This window comes from Pyrgilauda ruficollis, unplaced genomic scaffold, assembly GCF_017590135.1.
Source record: "Pyrgilauda ruficollis isolate IOZ18807 unplaced genomic scaffold, ASM1759013v1 scaffold3, whole genome shotgun sequence".
Lineage (NCBI taxonomy): Eukaryota > Metazoa > Chordata > Aves > Passeriformes > Passeridae > Pyrgilauda > Pyrgilauda ruficollis.
Genome location: NW_024524377.1, coordinates 26403628 through 26424852, shown reverse-complemented (window position 1 = coordinate 26424852; position 21225 = coordinate 26403628). Strand labels below are relative to the sequence as shown.

At 41.0% G+C, this 21225-nt stretch overlaps 1 protein-coding gene across 4 annotated transcripts; it reads right to left on the bottom strand.

Moving 5' to 3' along the window:
* Nucleotides 1–7863: 7863 nt before the first annotated feature.
* On the bottom strand, nt 7864–20954 carry STK17B (serine/threonine kinase 17b). 4 transcript variants are annotated; one of them, XM_041472887.1, is made up of 8 exons: nt 20877–20954; nt 18643–18801; nt 14749–14961; nt 12923–13067; nt 12536–12662; nt 11629–11677; nt 10162–10341; nt 7864–9527 (listed from the first exon to the last, which is right to left on the bottom strand). In XM_041472887.1, exons 2-8 carry the CDS (start codon nt 18762–18764, stop codon nt 9245–9247), a joined length of 1119 nt encoding a protein of 372 aa, XP_041328821.1. In that variant the 5' UTR covers nt 18765–18801; nt 20877–20954; the 3' UTR covers nt 7864–9244. The 4 variants fall into 4 exon arrangements, with proteins under 4 accessions (XP_041328821.1, XP_041328823.1, XP_041328820.1 ...); XM_041472889.1 differs by having other exon boundaries at nt 18643–18804; nt 20877–20933; XM_041472886.1 differs by lacking the exon at nt 20877–20954 and adding an exon at nt 20587–20866.
* Nucleotides 20955–21225: the final 271 nt, after the last annotated feature.

The following is a 21225-nucleotide window of genomic DNA, read 5'->3' as shown; positions in this document are numbered from 1 at the left end:
ATGTGGGAGGTTTTGTCCAGTTTATACAGCCCATGGCAGAAGTTTCCTACACCATTCTACTTCATCTGGGTTCACTTCTCTGTCCAGTCTGTTCTCTGCTGCATCCCACAGTCACATCACTGAGATGACATATCAACTCAGGATCATATGGGAACAAACTGCCGTGCTCAGTAAACTTGCAGTTTAAATCTCCAAAGGGGTTTTCATGCCAGTATAGTATTACACACTGCCCATGATGAAATGCAATTTGTTTATTCTCCAACACAAAATTATAGCATAACACGTGTTCATCTTAAAGGCATCATATTCTCACAGAGCAAGCATTTCAGTTTTTGCTTGAAAAATTTGCTGTAATTATGCCTGATATGAAACTTCAAAAGTTCAAATCACTCAGACCCAAATTCAGCTGAGGCACCCACCTGTATTCCAAACATTTAATATCAAGCACATGCACCAGAACTTTGCTGAACAGCAAGTGACTAAAGACAATTTCAAGGGTGAATGTAAGTGCTTTGCTGAACTGAAACATAAATACATCAAAGAAACAGCAGGGTTTGATTACTGAAGTGATATTTGTGAAGTGAGGAGATGGGATTTTACAGTTCCCAAACTGCAAACTCTACATCTGCTAAATTTTAAATGATCATTCAACAAAGGCTGTAAAGGCAAAATTACTTGACACAACTTGCCAATGAGTGCTTTTTAAAGTTTTCTTGTGAAGAAGTAAATGCATATTCAAGTTGTCTACCCCTCAGGTTTCAGTCTTTGATTAGTTTAGTGTATTGGGAATGGATATTGAGTCTTCCACAGCTAATCCAGCTGCTTGAGTTAAATTCAGGTAAAGCAAGAGATATTCATTGTCTGACTGCCCTGCTGCTCAGAAGCCTGCACAACATCCAATTTAATTCTCCTGGCATGTTGCCCACACTACAGAAATTACTTGTTCTCTGCTGCTTACAGTGGCTAGATGGGCATCGATATAAACCCCAAGCCATCATATACAAACACAGTGCTTTCTGAAAAACAGCTTTTAAATGTCCAGGTAATGCCTATATCACCATCTAAATACCTACATTACTCTCTAAATACCTACATTACTAACCAGCCACACTACTTGCTACCATACTCCTCTACATCTGAGACCTCTAAACTTTCTTGATCACACAAGAAAGATTGAGCAAGAAATTTTTGAGCACCCCTCCCAATATATGTGTATTTACTTACATGTTGTACACACAAACTACTGTATTAACATATTATATACACAATAAAACATACGCAAATGTTCGACATTAAAACCAGAATAAATTAAGATGAAATTAACAATATTATAATTTTATTAACTTTATATAAAACGTTTTTCCTTTTACTAATTGTACTACTATTGCTACTATTTTAAGTGAGAACAATTGTGTGAGTGAATATGCTTCATTAGTCTTGGTCCAACATTTTGAGATTCAAAGGTCTAAGTTCACTTTACTTCAACACTTTAATGGCTGTCATAGATTAAAGTTTGATGACAGGTTCAAATAGAAGAATTGCATCATTGGCTGAGCTGAATAAATCATTATGCCATCCAACAGTTGTGCAATGATTTTTGTTTAAATTCATACAGCTTATTTTTGCCTTCCCTGATGTCACTTTATTGTTCTTGCAAACTGACTGGAAGGTCTTGCATTTCTGAACTTTTAAAATCACATTAAAAATTTTTGAAAGACTGCACTGAGCCTTGTCCAGCAGAGATTTGAAGCTCTCCAAGGGCACTGCCTCCGCAGGCAAACTTCTCCCGTTTTATCATTCACGGCAAAGAATGTCATCCCTATGCCTGGTGGGAATTCCCCTCGCTGCCAACGGAGGGAGCTGCCGCTCCTGCTGCTGCAGCAAAGCTCCGACAGGAACCTGGCACCATTTGACATCCCTGCACCTCATTATTTTCTCCCTCAGGACTCTCTTCACAGCCCAAATGCCCCAGCCCCATAACCCGCCCGTGGTGATCCGATGGACTCGGGTCCATCAGCAGCTTTACAGCTGACCTGGGTAAAATCACCTGAATCAATCAGGTGACTCCGAACTTCCAACGTGCTCTTTGTAATCCGTGTTGTACATAATGAAACTGAAATATAAAGCTCGAGTGGCCTTGATTTGGGTAAGCACTACCTAGCAACAACCAAAACATCAGTGAGTTATCAATGCAATTGTCATACTGAGTCCAAAACACAGCACTGTGCCAGCTGCTGAGAGGAAAACGAACTCTAGTCCAGCAGAAACCAAGACAATGACATAATATTTTGTACTCTGCACCAAGCTGAAGCCTTGGTACACAAATTAATTTCTGTGGTTTCTAAAGGGGTGCCTGTAGGAGAGAGTCACTTTCTCTGGAAACACTACATGAGCAGCAGCCCAAACCAAAAGCATCTGTTTAAATTTGCCCTGCTAAGCCAATTAAAGGCGATCTGGGCAGCTTTAAGGAGGACTGTGTAGCTTGTTTTGCAGAGTTCGCAGCACAGAGCGCGGTTTGATTGTTGGGTGCCAATGCCCGGCGCTTCAGCGGGACCGGGCGCTGCGGCCTCTGCGCCGCGCCAGGCCCTGCTCACACCGAGCGAGGCTGGGCTGCCAGCAGTAAAACACGGCACGGCAGAAAGTTAACTCATAAAAGGGAGTTAGGTTTAACAAAAAAATGGGGGGAAAAAACCGAAAAACCCAATAAATTTTAAAAAGCGCACCTTTCAGCTCACAAAGCCCGCTCCGGCAGCCCCGCGCCCCCGGGCGGTGGGACCGCCTCAGCCGCCGCCCCGAGGCCCCGCGCTCGGCCGCTCCCGGCGCTCCGCAGCGGGACACGGCACAGCTCAGCCCCGCCGCTGCCCGGGCTGCACCGCCCCATCCCAGCCGCTGGAAACTTGCGGGTCCCTAATCCCCGCCGCCGTGCCTGGCCCAGCACCGGGAGCCCGGCTGCGTTGCCGTGGCCGGGGCGCTGAACCCGCGCTGGACGCGCCTCGGCCGAGGACACCTCACAGCTGAGGGCACGGAATTCAGCACACCTGAGGGGAATTAAACTGCCACAAAGCATCTGCAGCTGGGCCGGGGCTCAGCTGGGCCGGAACTGCCCCCGCCTGCCTGCCAGTTTCAAATAAGGATGGCGAACACGGCTCCGAGCAGCATGTGCCACTCGCTGCTGCCGAGGCAGGTGTGCTCCTCACCTTTGGAAATAACCCACGTGTATCAATAAACGAGTGCAGGTGCTGGTCTCCAGGCAAAGCGGGGGCAGGTGCGTCAGCTAAACATGCAAAGGAGCTCAGCTGTGTGTGCAAAATGATTCCTACCAAGGTAGAATGGGTTTGGGTGGCTAAACCCACAACAGCAACCCAAGGTTTTCCAGGTGCCTCATCATGCATCAGCACATCTTGTGCACAGTGACTTAGGATTTAAACGACCTGCCCCCACACTCCTGGAAAATTATAGAATACAAGAAATATAAATAAAATATAAATTAAAATCTCATTTAGTTTCGTTGGTGTTCAGTAGGTGTTTCCTCCACTGAATCCGATGCTTTGACCAATCTAAATCAAATACTGGCACAGCTGGTATGACTTCTAACACTTTGCTGTCGCCAGGCTTGAATTTCTATGGGATGTGAAACAGTTTTGGCCATGTTGAATAGTTTGTGAATTTTAAAGGAGGTTTCTGGATATTTTCACAGCAGTATATAAAAGCACTACATTTTATAGCATTAACCTGCTGAAAAATGCCTATAAATGAGCTCCAGTTCAGGCCTGTAACCAATCTTGTGAACTGCACACAGAGCATTATGAGTCTAGATAGCAAGTTTTAACCACAAAAGCCCCTTTATTAAAATACCACAGGCACAGAACCACTAGGGTATTCCTGCTTTGTCCAGCTGCATAAGGGCTCAATATCACCTGGAATTCCCAGTGCATTTTCTAAATCCAAGCCAGCACCAAAGCCTGGTTTTGATTTTGAAATGAGAAGTACCCTCATAGTCAACCCAGCATAGGGAGATTCACACAAGCTCTGGTCTGTACTGGCTATGATAGGGACCAGTCCAGCTGGAAACCATGCAAAGGGAGCTCCCTGCTATTTTCAATTACCAGAGCTACATCTACAGCAAGCAGTGGCACATTCAGCACACACTGCCATCCACTGCTGGGCATGGGAGTCCTTTGGCTAGCAAGTGACGTTTTGGGATTTATGTCTGATTAGGAAACTGGAAACTGCAGACCTGCTTATACTCTTCAGAGGAAGAAAGAAACAGATTGCTAATATGAGAAACATTATAAAGAAAACCCTTAAACATGTAGTATTTTTCATTATCAGAAGAACTTTCTTCTTACAACATGGGATACCAGATAAGAACTTCTATGTGATCATTCCCGTACCTGCTTTTAATTATTATAAGTTTCCTTTTAGTCTCATAGCACATTACTCACTGGTAAATGACTTGGCAATTCAGCCTTATAATATTACCATTAAATTCAGCAGACTTTCTACTGTAGAGAGCAATAACTCAGAGTAGACTCTGATTTATTCTGGAGCTTGCTCATTTCTGCAATGCTGAGTGGACCAAGCAGTATTTTCAAGCCTGTCAGCTGCCAGGCTCTCAATGCCCAAGGTGAGCAGTTTCTGAAACACACACAGTAATAGCACACTCGTGTTCTGCCCCAATTTTACAAAGTACTTTTTCAAACTCAACTTGCCTCACTTGGCAAGAGTACAAGCACACTTGTCCTCGTAAGAAGAGAGTCAGTTATTACCAAATAATGGCTTGGGTTGGGAGGGACCTTACACATCAGCCAGTTCCAACCCTCTGCCATGGGCAGGGACACCTTCCACTAGATCAGGTTGCTCAGAGCCCTGTCTAACCTGGCCTTGAACACTTCCAAGAATGGGACATCCTCAGCTCTTTTGAGCAACCTGTTCAAGGGGCCCTCACTGTCCAGAATTTCTTCTCATTGTCTAATCTAACTCTACTCTCAGTTTAAAGCCGCTGTGATGCATTTCTCAAAGATTATCTCCTCCTTTAGGATTTTTGAAATGGCAGAAATTTCAAGTTGTCTCAAACTGCCATTAAACAAATTAGTTTGTTTTCTTGATGTGTTAAAAAAAAGTAGGCATCATTCCTGATAAGAACTCTCACTGCAAGAAATGTAAATATTCAGATACTTTCTGAATTTAATGCTGCAACACCAAAGCAGCCACAGGGACACACTGTTTTTTTTCCCCTAAAAAGAAAGCCCATTTGTGTATTTCAAACAATGGAAAAGCTTTGTCAATGAAATGTGCCTTTGGAAGAAACACGCTACCCAGGCCACCAGGAATTAACCCTATCTTTTGAGTGCAATTCCCTTTCTAAAGCACACTTGTTTTGGGGTTTATTGTTTTTTATTTCAGCCATCTACTTGAAAATGAAACAAATGTACCATTAATGCCCTAGGAAGTTAATATGTATAACAAAGATTGCACTTGTCTTACATAGCCATTCAGAAAGGGCAGTAGAACTTAATACAAAAAGTATCACCTCATTAAGTACAGCAAGATATAACTAGATCATTACAAATAGGAACACCAACATTTTCTACATAAACCCCAGACACATGGAAAACAGTTCCAGGAAGTGATCTGCTAAGTTCATGATTCACTGGCAGTAGTCAGCATGGGTTCAGCAAGGGGAAGTCAGAGTTGAGCAACCCTCTGCAGTGACATGACTGCCAGGAGCTGGAGGGAGAGCAGCAGGCACTGCCTGCCCAGAGCTCTGACACTCTCCCAGAAGATCCTGGTTAATGATGCTGGGCAGAGCATGCCCTCAGCAAGGCTGCAGGTGACACAAACTGGGAGTGGCTGATACACCTGCAGGTCCTGCTGCCATCCATAGGGACCTCTGCAGGCTGGAGAAACGGGCTGTGGAGGAAGAGTCCTGCACACTGACACATCCTGGAGCCATGCAGCTGGAAAAGCCCCTTTGCAGAGAAGGCCCTGGGCTCCTGGAGTTGAACAGGAGCCAGCAGTGTGCCCAGACCAGGCTGATGGCATGGGCTGCACAGCAGGGTGACAGAGGTGATCCTTGCCTTTACTCACACAGGAGCAGTGCCCAGTGTGAGGCACACAGACACAGCCGGGAGTCCAGCCACAGAGGGATACAGGGATTGCAGCACCTCTCTCACAAGGAAAGGATGAGGCAGCAGGGATTGTTTAGGCAGAAGGAAGCTCAAGGAGACTCTTACCAACACATACCATCATCTGAAGTGGGGGTGCCAAGACGGAGCCAGGCTCTTGTCAGGGATGCCCAGTGACAGGACAAGGGGGAGTGGCACACACTGGAACAGGTGAGCTTCCATCTGAGCAGAGCACACTCTTACTGTGAGGCTGGCTGAGAACTGCAGCAGGTGGCCCAGGGACACTGAGAGTCCTTCCTTGGAGATCCAAAGCCATCTGGACATCATTCTGGCCAGCAAGGCCTAGATGGGATGGCTGGAGCAGGGAGCATGGACAACATGACTTGCTGAGTCAACCTCAACCCGCCTCTGATTCTGTGAATAAACAAACACATGGAAGTTTTGAGAAAATGGCAAAGTTTATTTTTTTCTTTAATTGAAAAAGGTCATGAACTGCATAGAAGTATAACTTCAGTCATCTCAAAATGTCACTCAGCATTCATTCACACTTGGAAAGTCCCAGTAATATGAGAGGAAGCAAAACAGACTAAGTTGCCTACAATGCACGTATTTACATTCAATTGGAATTAATTTGCACAATAATATTTTTAAATAAATCAAATGCACTTATCCAAATAAAGTCTGATTCAAGGTATATTTTAAGTATATATAAAATACAAATAAAGTCTTCAAAACTTAAATTCTTTGGATAAAACAAATTTTCGATTATTTAAAGATAAGTTAGCTCTAAAGTAATAAGAAATGTAAACATCAGATACTGTGATCAAAATCTTAAGGAATAACAGCTTTGTCATAAAGTGCTGGTATATGCTATCAGCTTTATTTTCCAAATGCTAAAAAATAGTTGTAATTTCAATTCAGGAATATTTTGGCAGAATTTTAAATTACAGGTATATGCTATCAGCTTTATTTTCCAAATGCTAAAAAATAGTTGTAATTTCAATTCAGGAATATTTTGGCAGAATTTTAGATTACAATTTAAAAACCACTCTTTTTTACCTTTATTTACACTGCTTTTTGGTATTTTCTTCTTTATCTTAAGTGAACTTTAACTTCTACATATATATGGAATAATTTGTGTTTTTAACTTACCCAGTTCAAACTGGAGTCCACAATGGTAGAAAATGAATCCAAAGGTCAGGTAAGACTCCAACTGGGAAAAGCCAAGGACTTTGAAAAGTAAGGGTGTAAAGTACCTGAGCACAATCCAACAGCTGCCTCCTGCAAAGTAATTCTGTAATTATATATGCAATCAGTACCACTGAGAAAAGCTCCATGAGAATTAATACACAGAGGAGACTTGGTGTGGCTCACTCACACCCAACTATTAGAGCTTTGTCCTGCTGAACAAACCTGTTACTTTATTTCATATGAAATTAGGTCTTGGAGAATTTCTTCTTCTGACAAACACAAGCTGAAAAGCTTTACGTGTCTTACACCTCAGTTTGCTTTCCACTTGTCAACGTGAGCATCCTCCCAAACCAAGACAACAGTCCTGAATCCCCCCATGAATTTTGGTGACCTTACACTGAAATCTGTTTGGAAAAAACCTGCTCTTTCCTTGTGTGAAGGAAGATGAAACACAACCTTTTACCTCTCATCAGGTTCACCTCTCAGTCATATTTCAAAATGCCAATCTGCCCAACTACTGACAAATCCACAGGCACACTTGAAAAAGATTATCAGATTGTGGTATTTTATTACAGAAAACAAATCCAATTCAAAGACAATTAAATTTAAGCTTTGAGGAGTGGAAAATCTTGAAATATTTTAAAGTGGCATTTACTTTCAAAATATCGCTAAGAGTTTTAATAAATTCACTGCCCAAAAAGGCTCACAGCCTCTGTTATGATTAAGGGGCTTATTTTATGAGTATTACTTTCAGGTTGTTAAGGCACAACTGGCATTTGCTTTAAGACAAAACTTGACACAGGCATTATTACCTCAGAGCCAGAAACAAGTGAAAGTGGAAGGCACAGAACTTTAAAAAATACCACTAACCAAACCAATTTTAAAGGCTTAAAACAATTGTTAGGCAGTTTTTCTTGAAATACTAACACACTGCAGTCCATTTCTCAGAGCAGGCATGAAGCTGAGTAATTATGGACAACTAATTGACAGCAAGATACACTTTTACATTAGAGGGCACAGAGAAAAACTGTTAATTGCTGTTTCACTGGCAAAAATGGTTATTTTCAGTTTACTCTTTTAACTAGAGGCTTTGTGTTTTGGGGCTTGTTTGGGGGGATTGTTTTGGGTTTGTTTTTTTTTAAGATAAGGAAAAATCAGTACAGGTAGATTATACTATTTCAGAGGTTTGATCAAAGCAAACCACCCAGTTCAAATATTCACATCAGTATAGGAACCTCATCTTCAAATGTAATTTATGGTAAGAACCAAGGACCATAAGCACAAGGACTGACAATCTACCTGTTTTCTATGCCAAGTGTTGCAGAGTTCCAACGCAGCATAACCACACAGAATATGCATTATAATGCCCAAGTGGACAGATCCATAAGGCAGAACTACTAGTGATCCTAGAGGTAAAACAGGTTTCCAAATGGCCTCAACAGATGTACCGTAGTCCCAAAACATACCAAATTTAGCCTCTATTCAAAGTGGTGAGAATGGTAGCAAGCAACTCCAGTAAACCAGCAAGGTTCAGCTTCCCTGCTTCCCTTCCCAATCTCTTACTAAGAGTCGTCCTAAAAGCATGCATGTGTTCAAACCACTGTTTGGCAAAGGCTATGCTTCAATTCATTTGCAGGTTTCAGTTTGTTCACTCTAGCATCATCCTTTGACTAGAACTTGAAAAGTGCAAAAATATTTAATTATATCTTCTTAAAAAAAATAATTCATTTTATTGGCGCAACAACTCCAATTCCTCAGGAGTTAAATCCACTGCCAGCAATGGATACAAAAGGAGGCACCAGCATAAAAGAATCAAAGTGCATTTCCAGTATGCCAATGCTGCACGAATTGGCAAGCCAGAACCTTTTTTTCACCACTGGAACAGATTACTCTGAACTCATTCCATGAAAAGTCTGCGTTCTACATTAGCACACAAAGTCTGTCACCAAGTCTTGGGGATACTGCAATGAGTCGTCGAAGCGGAAGCGTTTGGAGAGCGTGCTGCTGTCCTCTGGGATGTTCTCCTTGTCCTCCTTGTCACTGCAGCTCCCACTGCAGCTGGATTTTACACTCCACTCTTCTGAGCACTTGGCTATGTGTCCTGGCAGCTGAGAGGAGCAGCAAACCTCTTCAGGGCTGCACAGGAGCGTGAGCTCCTCTTGCTGCAGCCACGAATGGGACAGACAGTCCGCTGCAGTGGGCCTGTCCCTTCGCAGGGAGAAAGGGAAAGGTGCTTGAGTTAGTTTCATCAAAACTAAAAAACTAAAATAGCTCTGATGCTAAAAATCCTAAGCAAAATTGACACTGAAGACTCAATATTGGTGTGTTTGCACCCCTACCTCAGCTGCTACAAAACACAGTTAAGTATTGGCTACGTGCATCTAAATTTAGTTGCTGGTTTATCCTAAAGCTGGTAAGCTTTCATCAGAACAAGGAACATAGTCCCTGGGAATGTTTTCAACATGGCACACATAAATGGGCACTTGCTTTTACTTTTAAAGTAATATGCTTTATACAGACCATAAACAGTGAGGCTCACTGAAAATATAAAGAAACTCAAACAAAAAAAAACCCTCAAAGAACAACCCTATTAATAATAACATTATCTTGAAAATAATAAAAGCAATATGTGACAATTTTATCCAGACATTGAATCCAAGATTCTTCTCATGCATTATAGAAAAGCATAAAACCACACTTTGAAATATCCAGTTGAAAATACCAATATATTGTGAAATATCCAACTGCTCTTATCAGTGACATTAAGCACATAAATTAACATTCACTTTTTCTAGGTGCTCCACAAATTTAGGATTCTTGCCTGAAGGAGTTTGCTACTTACTCTGGATTTTTTATGAGAAGTTTTTGAATGAAGTCTTTTGCAGGCTGTGAAACTGATGAAAATGTTTCTTCTGAATAATCCACATTAACTTGAGATATATTAAGGTAAGTTTCTTGAACATCAGCTCCCACAAATGGAGATTCTTGTGTCAGCAGCATGTATGAGATGACACCGATGTTCCTGAGGTAAGAACACAATGTATAAACCTACTAGAGAATCTAAACAATATACCCTGCATATTTCCTGTGCTGCAAATCCTGACATATCCCACTCTCAGAATTACAGCCAACATGTTACACCTCAATTTTATGTAATTCAAACATGACTGCACATAGACACACAAGGAAAGATATGTTATGTATATATCTCAATGAAGGGATTTCTGAAAACTGTTTTCATTTCAATAGACCCTTTTCTTCCTACTGAGATTGTTAGGAAAAGGAAATACCACTTTTACCCAGCCCACTCTTGGGACATATGGCAATTCTGGATGATAGAGCTGCAAAAAAGACAGACTTTCTAATCTGCATATATCTTGCACTGCAATTCTGGATAACAGAGCAAAGACTTAATCAACTTCTCTGTACATTTGACATCTGAGTTGTGTTACAATCTCTTCTAGCTGAGATGTTCCTCTCAAGAACGTGAACATGAGTGCCACAGATCATGCAATCTATCATAAATCTTAAGATGGTTTCTTGATGCATAATAGAAACATTTTTGTGATCTGATAGATCAGAATTTAGTACTCATTACAGTGTGGAATCACACAGCTGCTGGGCTTGTCGTTGTGAGCACAGCATCAATAGAGGTTTTCTTAGGCCTTCCCACAAAAGCAGGCAAATAATATGTGATTAAAAGGCATTCATGAAAAGATTTATAAGGAGCAACTAGCAACTTTTAACAGTGAATATTAATTAAGATGCTGAAGATTTTTTGTTTAAAGGAAACATTTCAAAGCTAGTCTTTAACATAACACATAAAACTAAAACACCACAAAAAGTTGTGCGTCATTTCAAGGTACTTGTCATTTTTTATGATTCACACCTGCAGATATTTCTCTAAAAATAAGAAGTAGGAAGTTGACATCCTTCTTATAATTTGTATCAAAGATTCTTTAACGATGTAAAAGTGGGAAGGGAAGTGTCCTAGTGTAGCTAATACCCGAAGCATGTCACCCAGGAGTAAGTAATACCTCAAGTATGTTATCCAGCCACTGTTATTATTCCCTCAGAACAAACACCTATCCTCCACAGGATCAGAAGCCACCTGCATTTCCCACTAAGTGTGCAACAGATCCATAAACTCCTGTAAGTTCTGAGGGCTTCATCCCCTCCCATCCTCCCCTCCCTCTTTCAGCCAGCCCACCAACAGAAGGGGATTCTTGGAAGCCAGATGAAACTGCATCAGGCCCTTAGGTTCTTAAGGGGTCCCACCAAGCCCCAGTAAAATGAAGATCAAACCTACCACATGTCTGTAGCTGTGGTAATAGGATCATAGTTCAAGATTTCTGGAGCTAAAGAGACGGGGAGAAGAAAAATGCTTTAATAAATATCTTATTCAAATGGCCTTGAATCATACATTACATTTCTGGCATTCTTTTGCCAACCATTATTGTAAGACTCAACATGTAGTTTCAATAATTAGATTTATTATTTCTAAGCCACAAGGTGGCAAAAAGTTATTTCCATTTGCCTAGAAACGGATGTTTACTTAAGTTCACACCAAAGTGGCACTAGATGGCCTGAAGTTTATCCAAGTTTCAAGATGTGTTCTAATCAGATACATGCACATACATTTTTCTCCTAAAAGGTTTTGAATTATAGAGCTTTTTAATAGGAATGTATAGAGCCTTCAGCATGTTAAAGCAAGATGACCAAGCCAATTTTAGGATCAGTGGCTGTTAGCATAGGCTAGGTGGCAAGTTATTCACTGCAGAATGAAGTGCTCTTAACACTGAGTGTTGGCAAATCACAAAGGAAACTTGTCCCTCAGAGAGGGCCAAGTATTAACAGCAATCTTTTCCTTTCCAACAAATATTTTAATCTAATTAAATCCTCATACTGAATAACATTAAAGATGTTACATTGATTCAAAGAACATTTCTTTGTGCATGCCAATGTTTCTGTTCAGAACAATTTAACAGCCCATAACACAGCAAATACTACAATGTAAAATTGAGAGCTGCACTGATTGATATAATTTGGGATTTTTTGGGGCAAATATTTGTTGACTACTCTTAAAGAGCAGCTCAAACATGTTGCCTTGTCCTGTGATGTTCTTTATCAGCTTGTAAGTTGCTCAGTGTGCTCCATGAACTGCTCCTGTTCTCTGGAAGGCCCACATAAGAGGTTGTGAAGCAGCCCTTCCATACCGAGATACTCTGTGGTTCCCATGATCTGCCGCAGTTCATTGGAATTCTCAAGCTTCCGGGACATCCCAAAATCCACAATTTTTACATCGCCAAGAGGATTGATGCTGCTCAGCAAAATATTTTGAGGCTAGAGTAGAAAAAAATTGCATTCCTAATTAATAAAATACAATCAGAAAAAAATGCCCTATGTATCAAATGACACTTCAGCTTCTATTATTATAGAAATACTTATTGCTAAACACTAAATATATTTAATTTCTATACTTTTAATCTCATTTTAATATCATTTAATCTCCTTCTCATATTTTTAATGTATTTAACAAATTACTTTGATGAACAGAATAAATTGAAGATGAAGTGCTAAAACAAAGCCTGCTGCAGCCTCACCTTTAAATCCAGATGAACAATATTGTTTTCATGCAAGCAGCAAAGTCCTTCAAGTATTTGCCTTATAAGCCTTACAATATCCCTTTCACAAATTCTGTCATCCAGATCTGGGACACACAAGTCAAATATTTCTCCTCCAGCAGCACTGAAACACATTGAAGAATGTCTATGTATTAAGTTTAAATTTTGAAACTTTAGCAAGGAAAAATGTTTTTAATAGCACATATTTATCTAACATATATCTGTAATATCAGAGAGGCTGGGAATATTTTTCTTTTTACAGATTTACACTGAAACACTTAATACAAACACTTAGAAAAGGGGAAAAAAAATGTGATCATGCTTTTTCTTTTCTTATAGCCTGAAACAGCAGCTGAGACAGCAAAAAGCACTTTGACTGGTAACCTCATAATGCTCTGTTCCCCTCAAGCAAGCAGGAAGATGCCTTCCAGAAGCTGAGTTCTATCATCAGTCCCTAATCAAAGACGCCTTTCTTTTCAAGTCAAATCTAAAATGTCTTCCATGAGACCAGTTCATAAATAATTCAGAGCAGTGTAAAGCAGCATGGAAATATCTGTGCTCCTGTGGTTTATGAGTTATTCCTACACTTGGCTGCAGTGTCAGCTGTCTCCTTTCAGGCTGGGTTTGAGATCCATTACTCAGCCTGCTCCGAGTGCCTCAAGTCTCTCTCTCAAGGATGAAGGGCTTCCTCAGCACTACAGATCACTGAGCCTAAACCTCATTGCTAAGTTTACTGAAGTCTCTAAAGTGAGAGTCTAGAAAAAGTCAGGTATTGGACAAAATGAAAGACCACAGCCACAAACCTGCTGAGGTTATGTGAGGTGTCAGTCACGCCTCCCCCCCAGGTGACCTTATGGCAACATGGACATGAGGGGAAGGGCAGAGGATGCCACGGATTTCAGCTCTCACAAGGTTTTCAGCACTGGCTCCCACAGTGCTGCTGCACTCAAGTTATATTATGGTCTGGATGGGTGGGAACTCACAAGGGTAAAGAGCTGAAAGCTCTGCAGGAAAGGATTTGCAAAAAAAGCCTTAGAATAAATTATATGTTAGGGGTGATCTAGTTCCAGGAGAAAAAAAAAAGCTTTCAAAGATAGAATCTAGCCAAATTCCTTCAAATTTTCCAAAGAATATACCATGGTGTACAGAGACCACCATTAACAGCACCTCAAATACTTTGTACGTGAAACTTAAAGCTTAGAAAGAATTCATTTCACAGGCTGTATTTTTGTTCCTTACATTCCACACAAAAATTTACACATAAAACAAATATGATAGATAATGCAAATTCAAATCCCAAATTAAACTTATTTTTCAGAGCTATTAAGAAGCTTTGGGGACATCTGTAAAAAAATGGGATTTTTTTAGGAAACTATTCAAAAGTCAATTTTAAAACAACAAAATCACTGAATTTAGGAGCTCAAAAAAACCAAAGTAACTGTAAGTCTCCAGTCACCAAAAAAATGTCAAGTGCTAACTTGAAGTTCACAGGCATGGATGTGCTCAACCTCTTTGAAATCTGTGTACTTGGAATCAGTGACTTTTCTTTTTTTTTTTTTTTTTTGTGATTTAAGTTGCATCAAAGCACTCAGGACCTTCTCCAGTATTCCAAGAACATTCTTTCCAGTCAGCTTGCCTGAAACATCCTTAAAGGAAAAAATATAAAGGATATTACAATGAAAGATTAGCATAATGTATATAGGGTACTGCTGCAATTCTGGGCATTCAGGCAACTCATACAAAAAATTAATATATTGAAAGATGTTTTCCTACAACCATGGAACATGTGATGAAGGCATACTTACTATTCCAACACTAAGATGATTTCATTTGCTGTTTCATAGACTTCATGCAGATTAACTATGCGAGGATTGGATTTCATTAATTCAAGGACAGCAATTTCATGCACAATCTCTGCTTTGCAGTCTTGACCTCTTCTCCTTTTCTTTAAAAATTTAGCTGCATACTCTTGGCCTGTGGATTTAGCTACACATTTTCTAACCACAGCACATCTTCCTCTACAAAACAAAAGAGAAAATACTGAGATGCAGGAAATCAAAAGTGCATAAATTAACATTAGAAATAAGACAGAGCAAATAATTGCAAACAAACAAAATAATGTATTGGAAATGCCATGCTTGGCCTGCTCTTATACTGTTTTCTGAACATTCACTTGCAGGCACTGTAGAAGGATACTAAGCTAGATGAAGCTCTGGTGAGACCCAGGAAAATTCCCTTTATACAGCCTAGCTAAACATTAAATCAGAGTATCAGGTTACAGGGACATTCTAATGGCCAGGTCACAGAATAATTTGGCTGGAAAGGACTTCTGGAGGTCCCTAAAAACCTCCTGCTTAAAGCAAGGCTGGCCATGAGGTCTTACCAGACTGCCCAGAGCTCTGTTCAGGTTGGCAAGATATTAAAAAACCCTCAACCTCATTAAAACACCTACAGGACAGTAACAAACAAAGCAAACCCCTATGAAATGCAGAGAATGAACAGGAAAAATAAAGCACATTTAAATGCATGGGTGGGGCAGGAGGTTTTCAGTGAAAAAAATTTAGTAATAAAGGGAATTTCCTTCCACAAATCATGTAGTACTGATACAAAAATCCCAGGTATCTGCAAAATGTTTCAAAACATCTTAATAGAAAAGCACCCACCACTTAGCATTCTCTTCCTCAATTACAGTTAGACAAGTGTGTCACTTTATTTCCTGGTCAACTGTTTACGTATGGAAACAAAAACATATTTTGGCAAAGAAATGTTTTTAGAAGAAAACTACATACTGTAGTTAAAACACCATGCTGATCTTTGAAAAAATTAGAAGGAAAAAATTACAGTTTTTTAAGCCAAGTTATAAACTCCTGAAAAAAAAATTTATAGTTACTAATATTGCATTCCCAGAAATGCCTGGTTGCATACATACAAAGTGTTTTCAAATTGTAAAGAGAAACCTTATATACCAAAACCATATTTATTTAAAGAAACCTTATTTACAAAAAAAAACAACTTGAAAGGCTGCAATAAACTGCGAGTGAAGTTCTAAAAACAGCATCAAGCTATGTACAAAGTGCACAACCTACATTTATCTCTTCAAAATGAGCCTGTCCACCTGTATTTTTTGTTACCACAGCATACTAAGGACAATCATAATGGAACAGCTCAGAATGAGCTATCTGAGCTGTGTTCCTTAAACTAAATTAGCTTCTTCAGTAGAAAATACCACATCGCCTCACAGGCTTTGCCTTTTTTCTGGTGCAAAAATCCCAGTGCTTAAAAGGAACATTTCTTAAAACAAAAAAGTACTTAAAAAAAGAAATCTAGACTTCAGTATTTAATCAAAACAGGGATGAGCATCACATGCAAAAAAATCAATTTTCATTTGCAAATAACTGCACAAACATGCCTAAATTATTAAATATTTAAAGATGACTTTGAATCATACTGCTACAACTTAAAAATAAATTCAACAAAACAGGCCTTCTGTCATCATTTATTTCAACATCAATTAGTTGTAGATTTTCTCCACCCTTTTTTGAAAGCACTAAACTTTAGAGATAGAAGTTACTGAGGCTGATACAGGCCCACTCTTCACCTTCATAACTATTTGTAAGCCTGAAACAGCCACGTGCTTTCCCAATTGTTAACCCAGCTTATTACTGCAGAGCATTTGAAGTTACTGAGCTCAACTTCACGATATACACAAGTTGGAAACACTCCCCCCTCCAGCTCACATTCTCTTTTTAGCATCACATCAACCCTGCCAGCCACCAAAGTGCCTCTGAAATTAACAAAGGGGAACCAGTTCAGTTTCATGAGAACAGCACGATCTTCCCCAGTAGTTTTGGCACATCTTCCTTCTGGTTCCTGTGGGCTTAACAACTCTGAGGGGTCTGTGATACCTCCACATTTGAGATGTAAGAATTTCCACTTGTTTATTAGTAGAGTGCCAATTAAGGCAAAAAATTAAGACAAAAAATAAGATGAAAAAAGTCTTTTAGAGCTGTGGAAATTGCTCCAGAAACACAAAAAAAGTCAGCTCGGAAGTGCTGCACTGACGCAAGCGAAGCAGTTCCCACTCCTGGCCTGCACAACCATCCCCCCTCAGAGCCCAGCTCTACAAGAAAATCTGATTTCAGGATGTTTTCATATCTCAGCTCAGAAACCACAGAAATTTAACTGCTTCAAAAGAAGCCAAGCCATGCACACACCAGGGACAGAACTACTTAACCCACTAAACAGAACCTAACCTGCCAGCTTCGTGAGTCAGTGTCTTAAATACCAAAGGACCCAACAGATAAGGGTGTGGGAGGAAGAAATGGGGTTGGGAAGCTTAAGCAGAGAACAAGAGAACTATTTACTACATAATCTCAACAGGAAAAAGAAAACTGCAAGTGAAAATTAAAGCATATTAATCCTTTAGAGAGGTTACAAAGAAAAGATGGATTTTACATCACTTAAAAAGCATTTATACACTTAAAAACATCAAAAAATACACATGTAGTTAGGCCAGGAGAAATCACAAATATGTTTGTAAAACAGAGTCCTGCTTCAGTTTTCTTTGCATTTTGGCACTTACTTTGTTAGGCCTGGTTTTGCATGCATAGAAAAAATTAAAAGCTCTGTTCTGGAATTCACACAAAATCTACACTTTTGTTTGCTTTAGATATCATCTCACAAGTATGCAGAGTCTGAAAATCCAGCGTTGGAACAATACCTGAGTTCTAGAGGGTGCTGCATATAAACTGCTTCTGTAGAGCTTAGAATTCAAAAGCAGAGCTGACAAAAGTTAAGAAAAGAAGAAAGTTATGGGCTGCAATGTGCACTTCTATAAAAGCGTACCAGATAAAAAGCACGTGCTAGAAAAATAGAAAAAAACCCAAGAGAACAATGAAGGCTGAGGAGCTCACACACCACATGCAGAAGAGCATCTCTGCTGACAAAAGGAGCTGCAGGTGCAAAGGATCCTTATGCAGCACAGCAAGGCACAGCTGTGGGACTGACCTGGCACACTTCTGTTCAGGGAGCTTGGAAACATGATCACAGCATCCCGTTTGCATGGCTTTACACCCAATTCACTGAGTATTCTCAAGGTGTGAACTAACCCAGTGATTTCAAAACACACATTCACTTGTATGTCTGAAACAGTGTCATAAACACCGAGGGTTTGGGTGCTTTGTTTTATTTCCTATTTTACTGTTGCAAACAAGAGCAAGGGAAGCAGGCTGCAAAAGTGCTCTGAAACAGCAGCTTGTTTGAAGCTCAGTCTAACTGCTTGAGGCTGGGAAGGGGAGAGAAAAGGTCTTTGTTTTCTGGGTTTCAGAAAACTCACCCAAACACTTGGAACAACCAACTCAAAATCCTCATTTTTTTCTTACAGTATCACTCTATGTCATCTCTTGTTTAGGCCATGCCCCTGGAATCTATGTGGCAGGGAAAGGAAGATAATCCCAAATCTACATGCCTATGAAAACCCTCCAGATCTCTCTGACATGGAATAGGCTGGCAGCTTATGCCTCACTGTCCCTTTTCCTGGTCCCTAAAGAACCCACTGTGATGCAAAGAAGGGGACAGGGAAGGAGAAAGGCATACTTCATTCTCCATCTACTACCATAAAGGTTTGTTTCATTGTACAGAGAATTTTCTTGCAGCAAAAATTCCTCTTGCTCAAATAAAATAAATAGGAATAATCTTACCTTCCTAGCTCTTTCGATTCAAGCACATAAAAATTGTAGAAGTTTTCTGTCTTGATTGGTGTGTGCAGAGATGTGGCCAACAAGCCAGAAAGGCTTTTATTCTCCAGCTTTCTCCTCGACATCGTCAGGAGCAGCAGGTCTCTCTCTTACACCAGCCACCTGCTGAAGCAAAACAATTAAGAGTCTTGGAAATTACATAGCTACAGCACAGGAAAGTATACAAATATTGTGAGTTTAGGGCTATAAAACTAGAATGGCCAGAACTTGGTTCAGTAGCAGCCTGAAAACAACACATTTAATCACTGTAAAAAGAAAACCTGAAAGGAATACTAATCAAGACATGCTAATTTAATAATGTAAACACTCGAGATAAGTTAGGGTTTTTTTCTCCCTGGAGCATATCCATAAGATACTAGGGATAAGCTTTAGTTCTAATAAAAATGCTAATAGCTACTTAACTATTCATGAGATGTACCTTTTCTTAATCTTTCTGAAACTCTTCTCTGGATTCTGGGTAAGTTCCACACTTCCTTTAAGTTTACACTTTTAACAGATATTTTTTCCTGGGGGAATTTACCAAAACTCCTTCCTGTTTGTTAACTGCAACGCAGCAGGAATAGGTAACAACAGGACAAAGTGGGGTTCTTTTCCCAGTGGGAATATTCACATTTGTTATTAGGCTCACTCATAGTTCCTCCGAGTTTCCTTTTTAAGGCCGAGTTAATTGTCAGAGAGAAGCATGAATGGACAAGGTCTTCTTTGCAAGTTCAGATCATTTAGAATCAAATGATGTAGTAATCCTGATTAAATTACCTTAATAAACCAGTAGAACAGCACATTATGAAGATACACCCACCCACATAATTTCTACTACAGTGAAAAATAAAACCCAACAAAACCAAACCCAATAAAAATACTGGGGTTTGGTATTCACGTTTATAGGCCTGAAGCATTTCTTCAGGTGAAATGCAAAAGCAAGGCAGAAAAGGGTTACGGAAGGATACCAGAAGTGGTAACTGATGGCTTCTTTAAATTAAAGAGCAGGTTTACCTTTATTAGTGAAAAAAAAATAGGCAAATTACAATTCAGAGACAGTTAGCAAGCTCACAAAAATACACTTGCAGTTTAAATGAGAGAAATGCACTGTCAGACACTTCTGGGGGAGCACTCGAACTAGTTATGATCCAAATGCAACCCATTACCCATCCAGCATTGTTCACATTCCCATGTGGGATGGAACATGGTTATTCACATTAGAAGTATTTTGGATTCAAATCATTGTACATAATTTAGCAGGAAAAAGACACAAACTACATAGTTTAAAAATATCTTCAAAGTATCATCTGATATGCAGGAAATAGCTTCTTTAAGAAATTATGAAAAGGTCACAATACAATCTAATGCACAAGTCTTTGACTCACTCTGTAACAAGCAAGCATTCCTTCTCCCCCATTATATGACAGTTTACCATTTAAGAGGATGATTTTGATGTCTGAAATTTTACATGACTCTCCTTAGGGCTGTGCTCCCTCGATAACTTTAACTCCTAAACTGTATCTTCTTCCTGCTGTCCTTCAGCAGAAAACCATTTGTGCTCGATAACTGGCCTCACTGACTGACAGCTTACCATTATCAAATTTATTACCATTATCGAGCTTATTACGTAAGCTTTCATTGTACATGATCATTCGTACAGAGCAATTATTAAGGAGAACTTCTGCCTCACGTTGCCTTGACGTTGTTTCTCCGGTAAGACATCACATCTCCTTTTTTCAGGTCGGTGTCATCAAGAATAGAGAAGAACATATACCCATAGCAGGCAGAAACCCACAAAGAAGCACGTAATCTGCTCAAAAGAATGAGATTCAACCAACCATGGGGAAGAAAAGGCTTCCCAATAAACTAGGGAAGTTTACCGAGACAAAAAAAGTCAGCTCTTTTAACCTTTTCTAAAGACGTCGAGTCCCCGGTCTGGGCCGGGAAGACGTTTGGCAGCGAAGGACCACGGAGGGCGGCAGCGGCCGGGCGGGACCCGGGCCTGTCCCCGCGGGGCAGCCCCGACTCCCCTCACAGCGCTGCCCCGGCGCGACCCGGCACCGGGCGGGGAGGCAGCTCGGCGCTTCCACCGCGCCCAGACAGCAGCACAGCACAGCACAGCGGCCCCTCGGTCGGGCACATTCCCCGCTCCTCCGCGTCCGAGTACGCTCCCGCTCTCCCCGGCCGGGCACACTCACCGCTGGCCGCCGCCCGCCGTCCCTCACGACTCCGCTCCCGCTCTCTCGCCGTCTCTCGCCGTTTGAAAGGCGCAAGCCGAGGGGAGCGGCTGTCCCAGCGGCGCGAGTGCCAGGCCCCGCCCCCTCAGCAGAACAGCCAATCCGCGCCCAGCCGCGGTGCCCAGAGTCCCGGCGATTGGCGGGAGCGCCCTCCGTGCGGGCAGCGCCCTCTACCGGCTGCCCGGCCCCCAGCGGCAGGTGCCGCCCGGCCGTGAGGCAGCTGGGGACGCCGGGGCTCGGGGTGCGCGGAGCCGCCGCTTCGGGCCCCAACGCACCGATGGCGCGTCCCGGTCCCGCTGCTGCGGCAGCC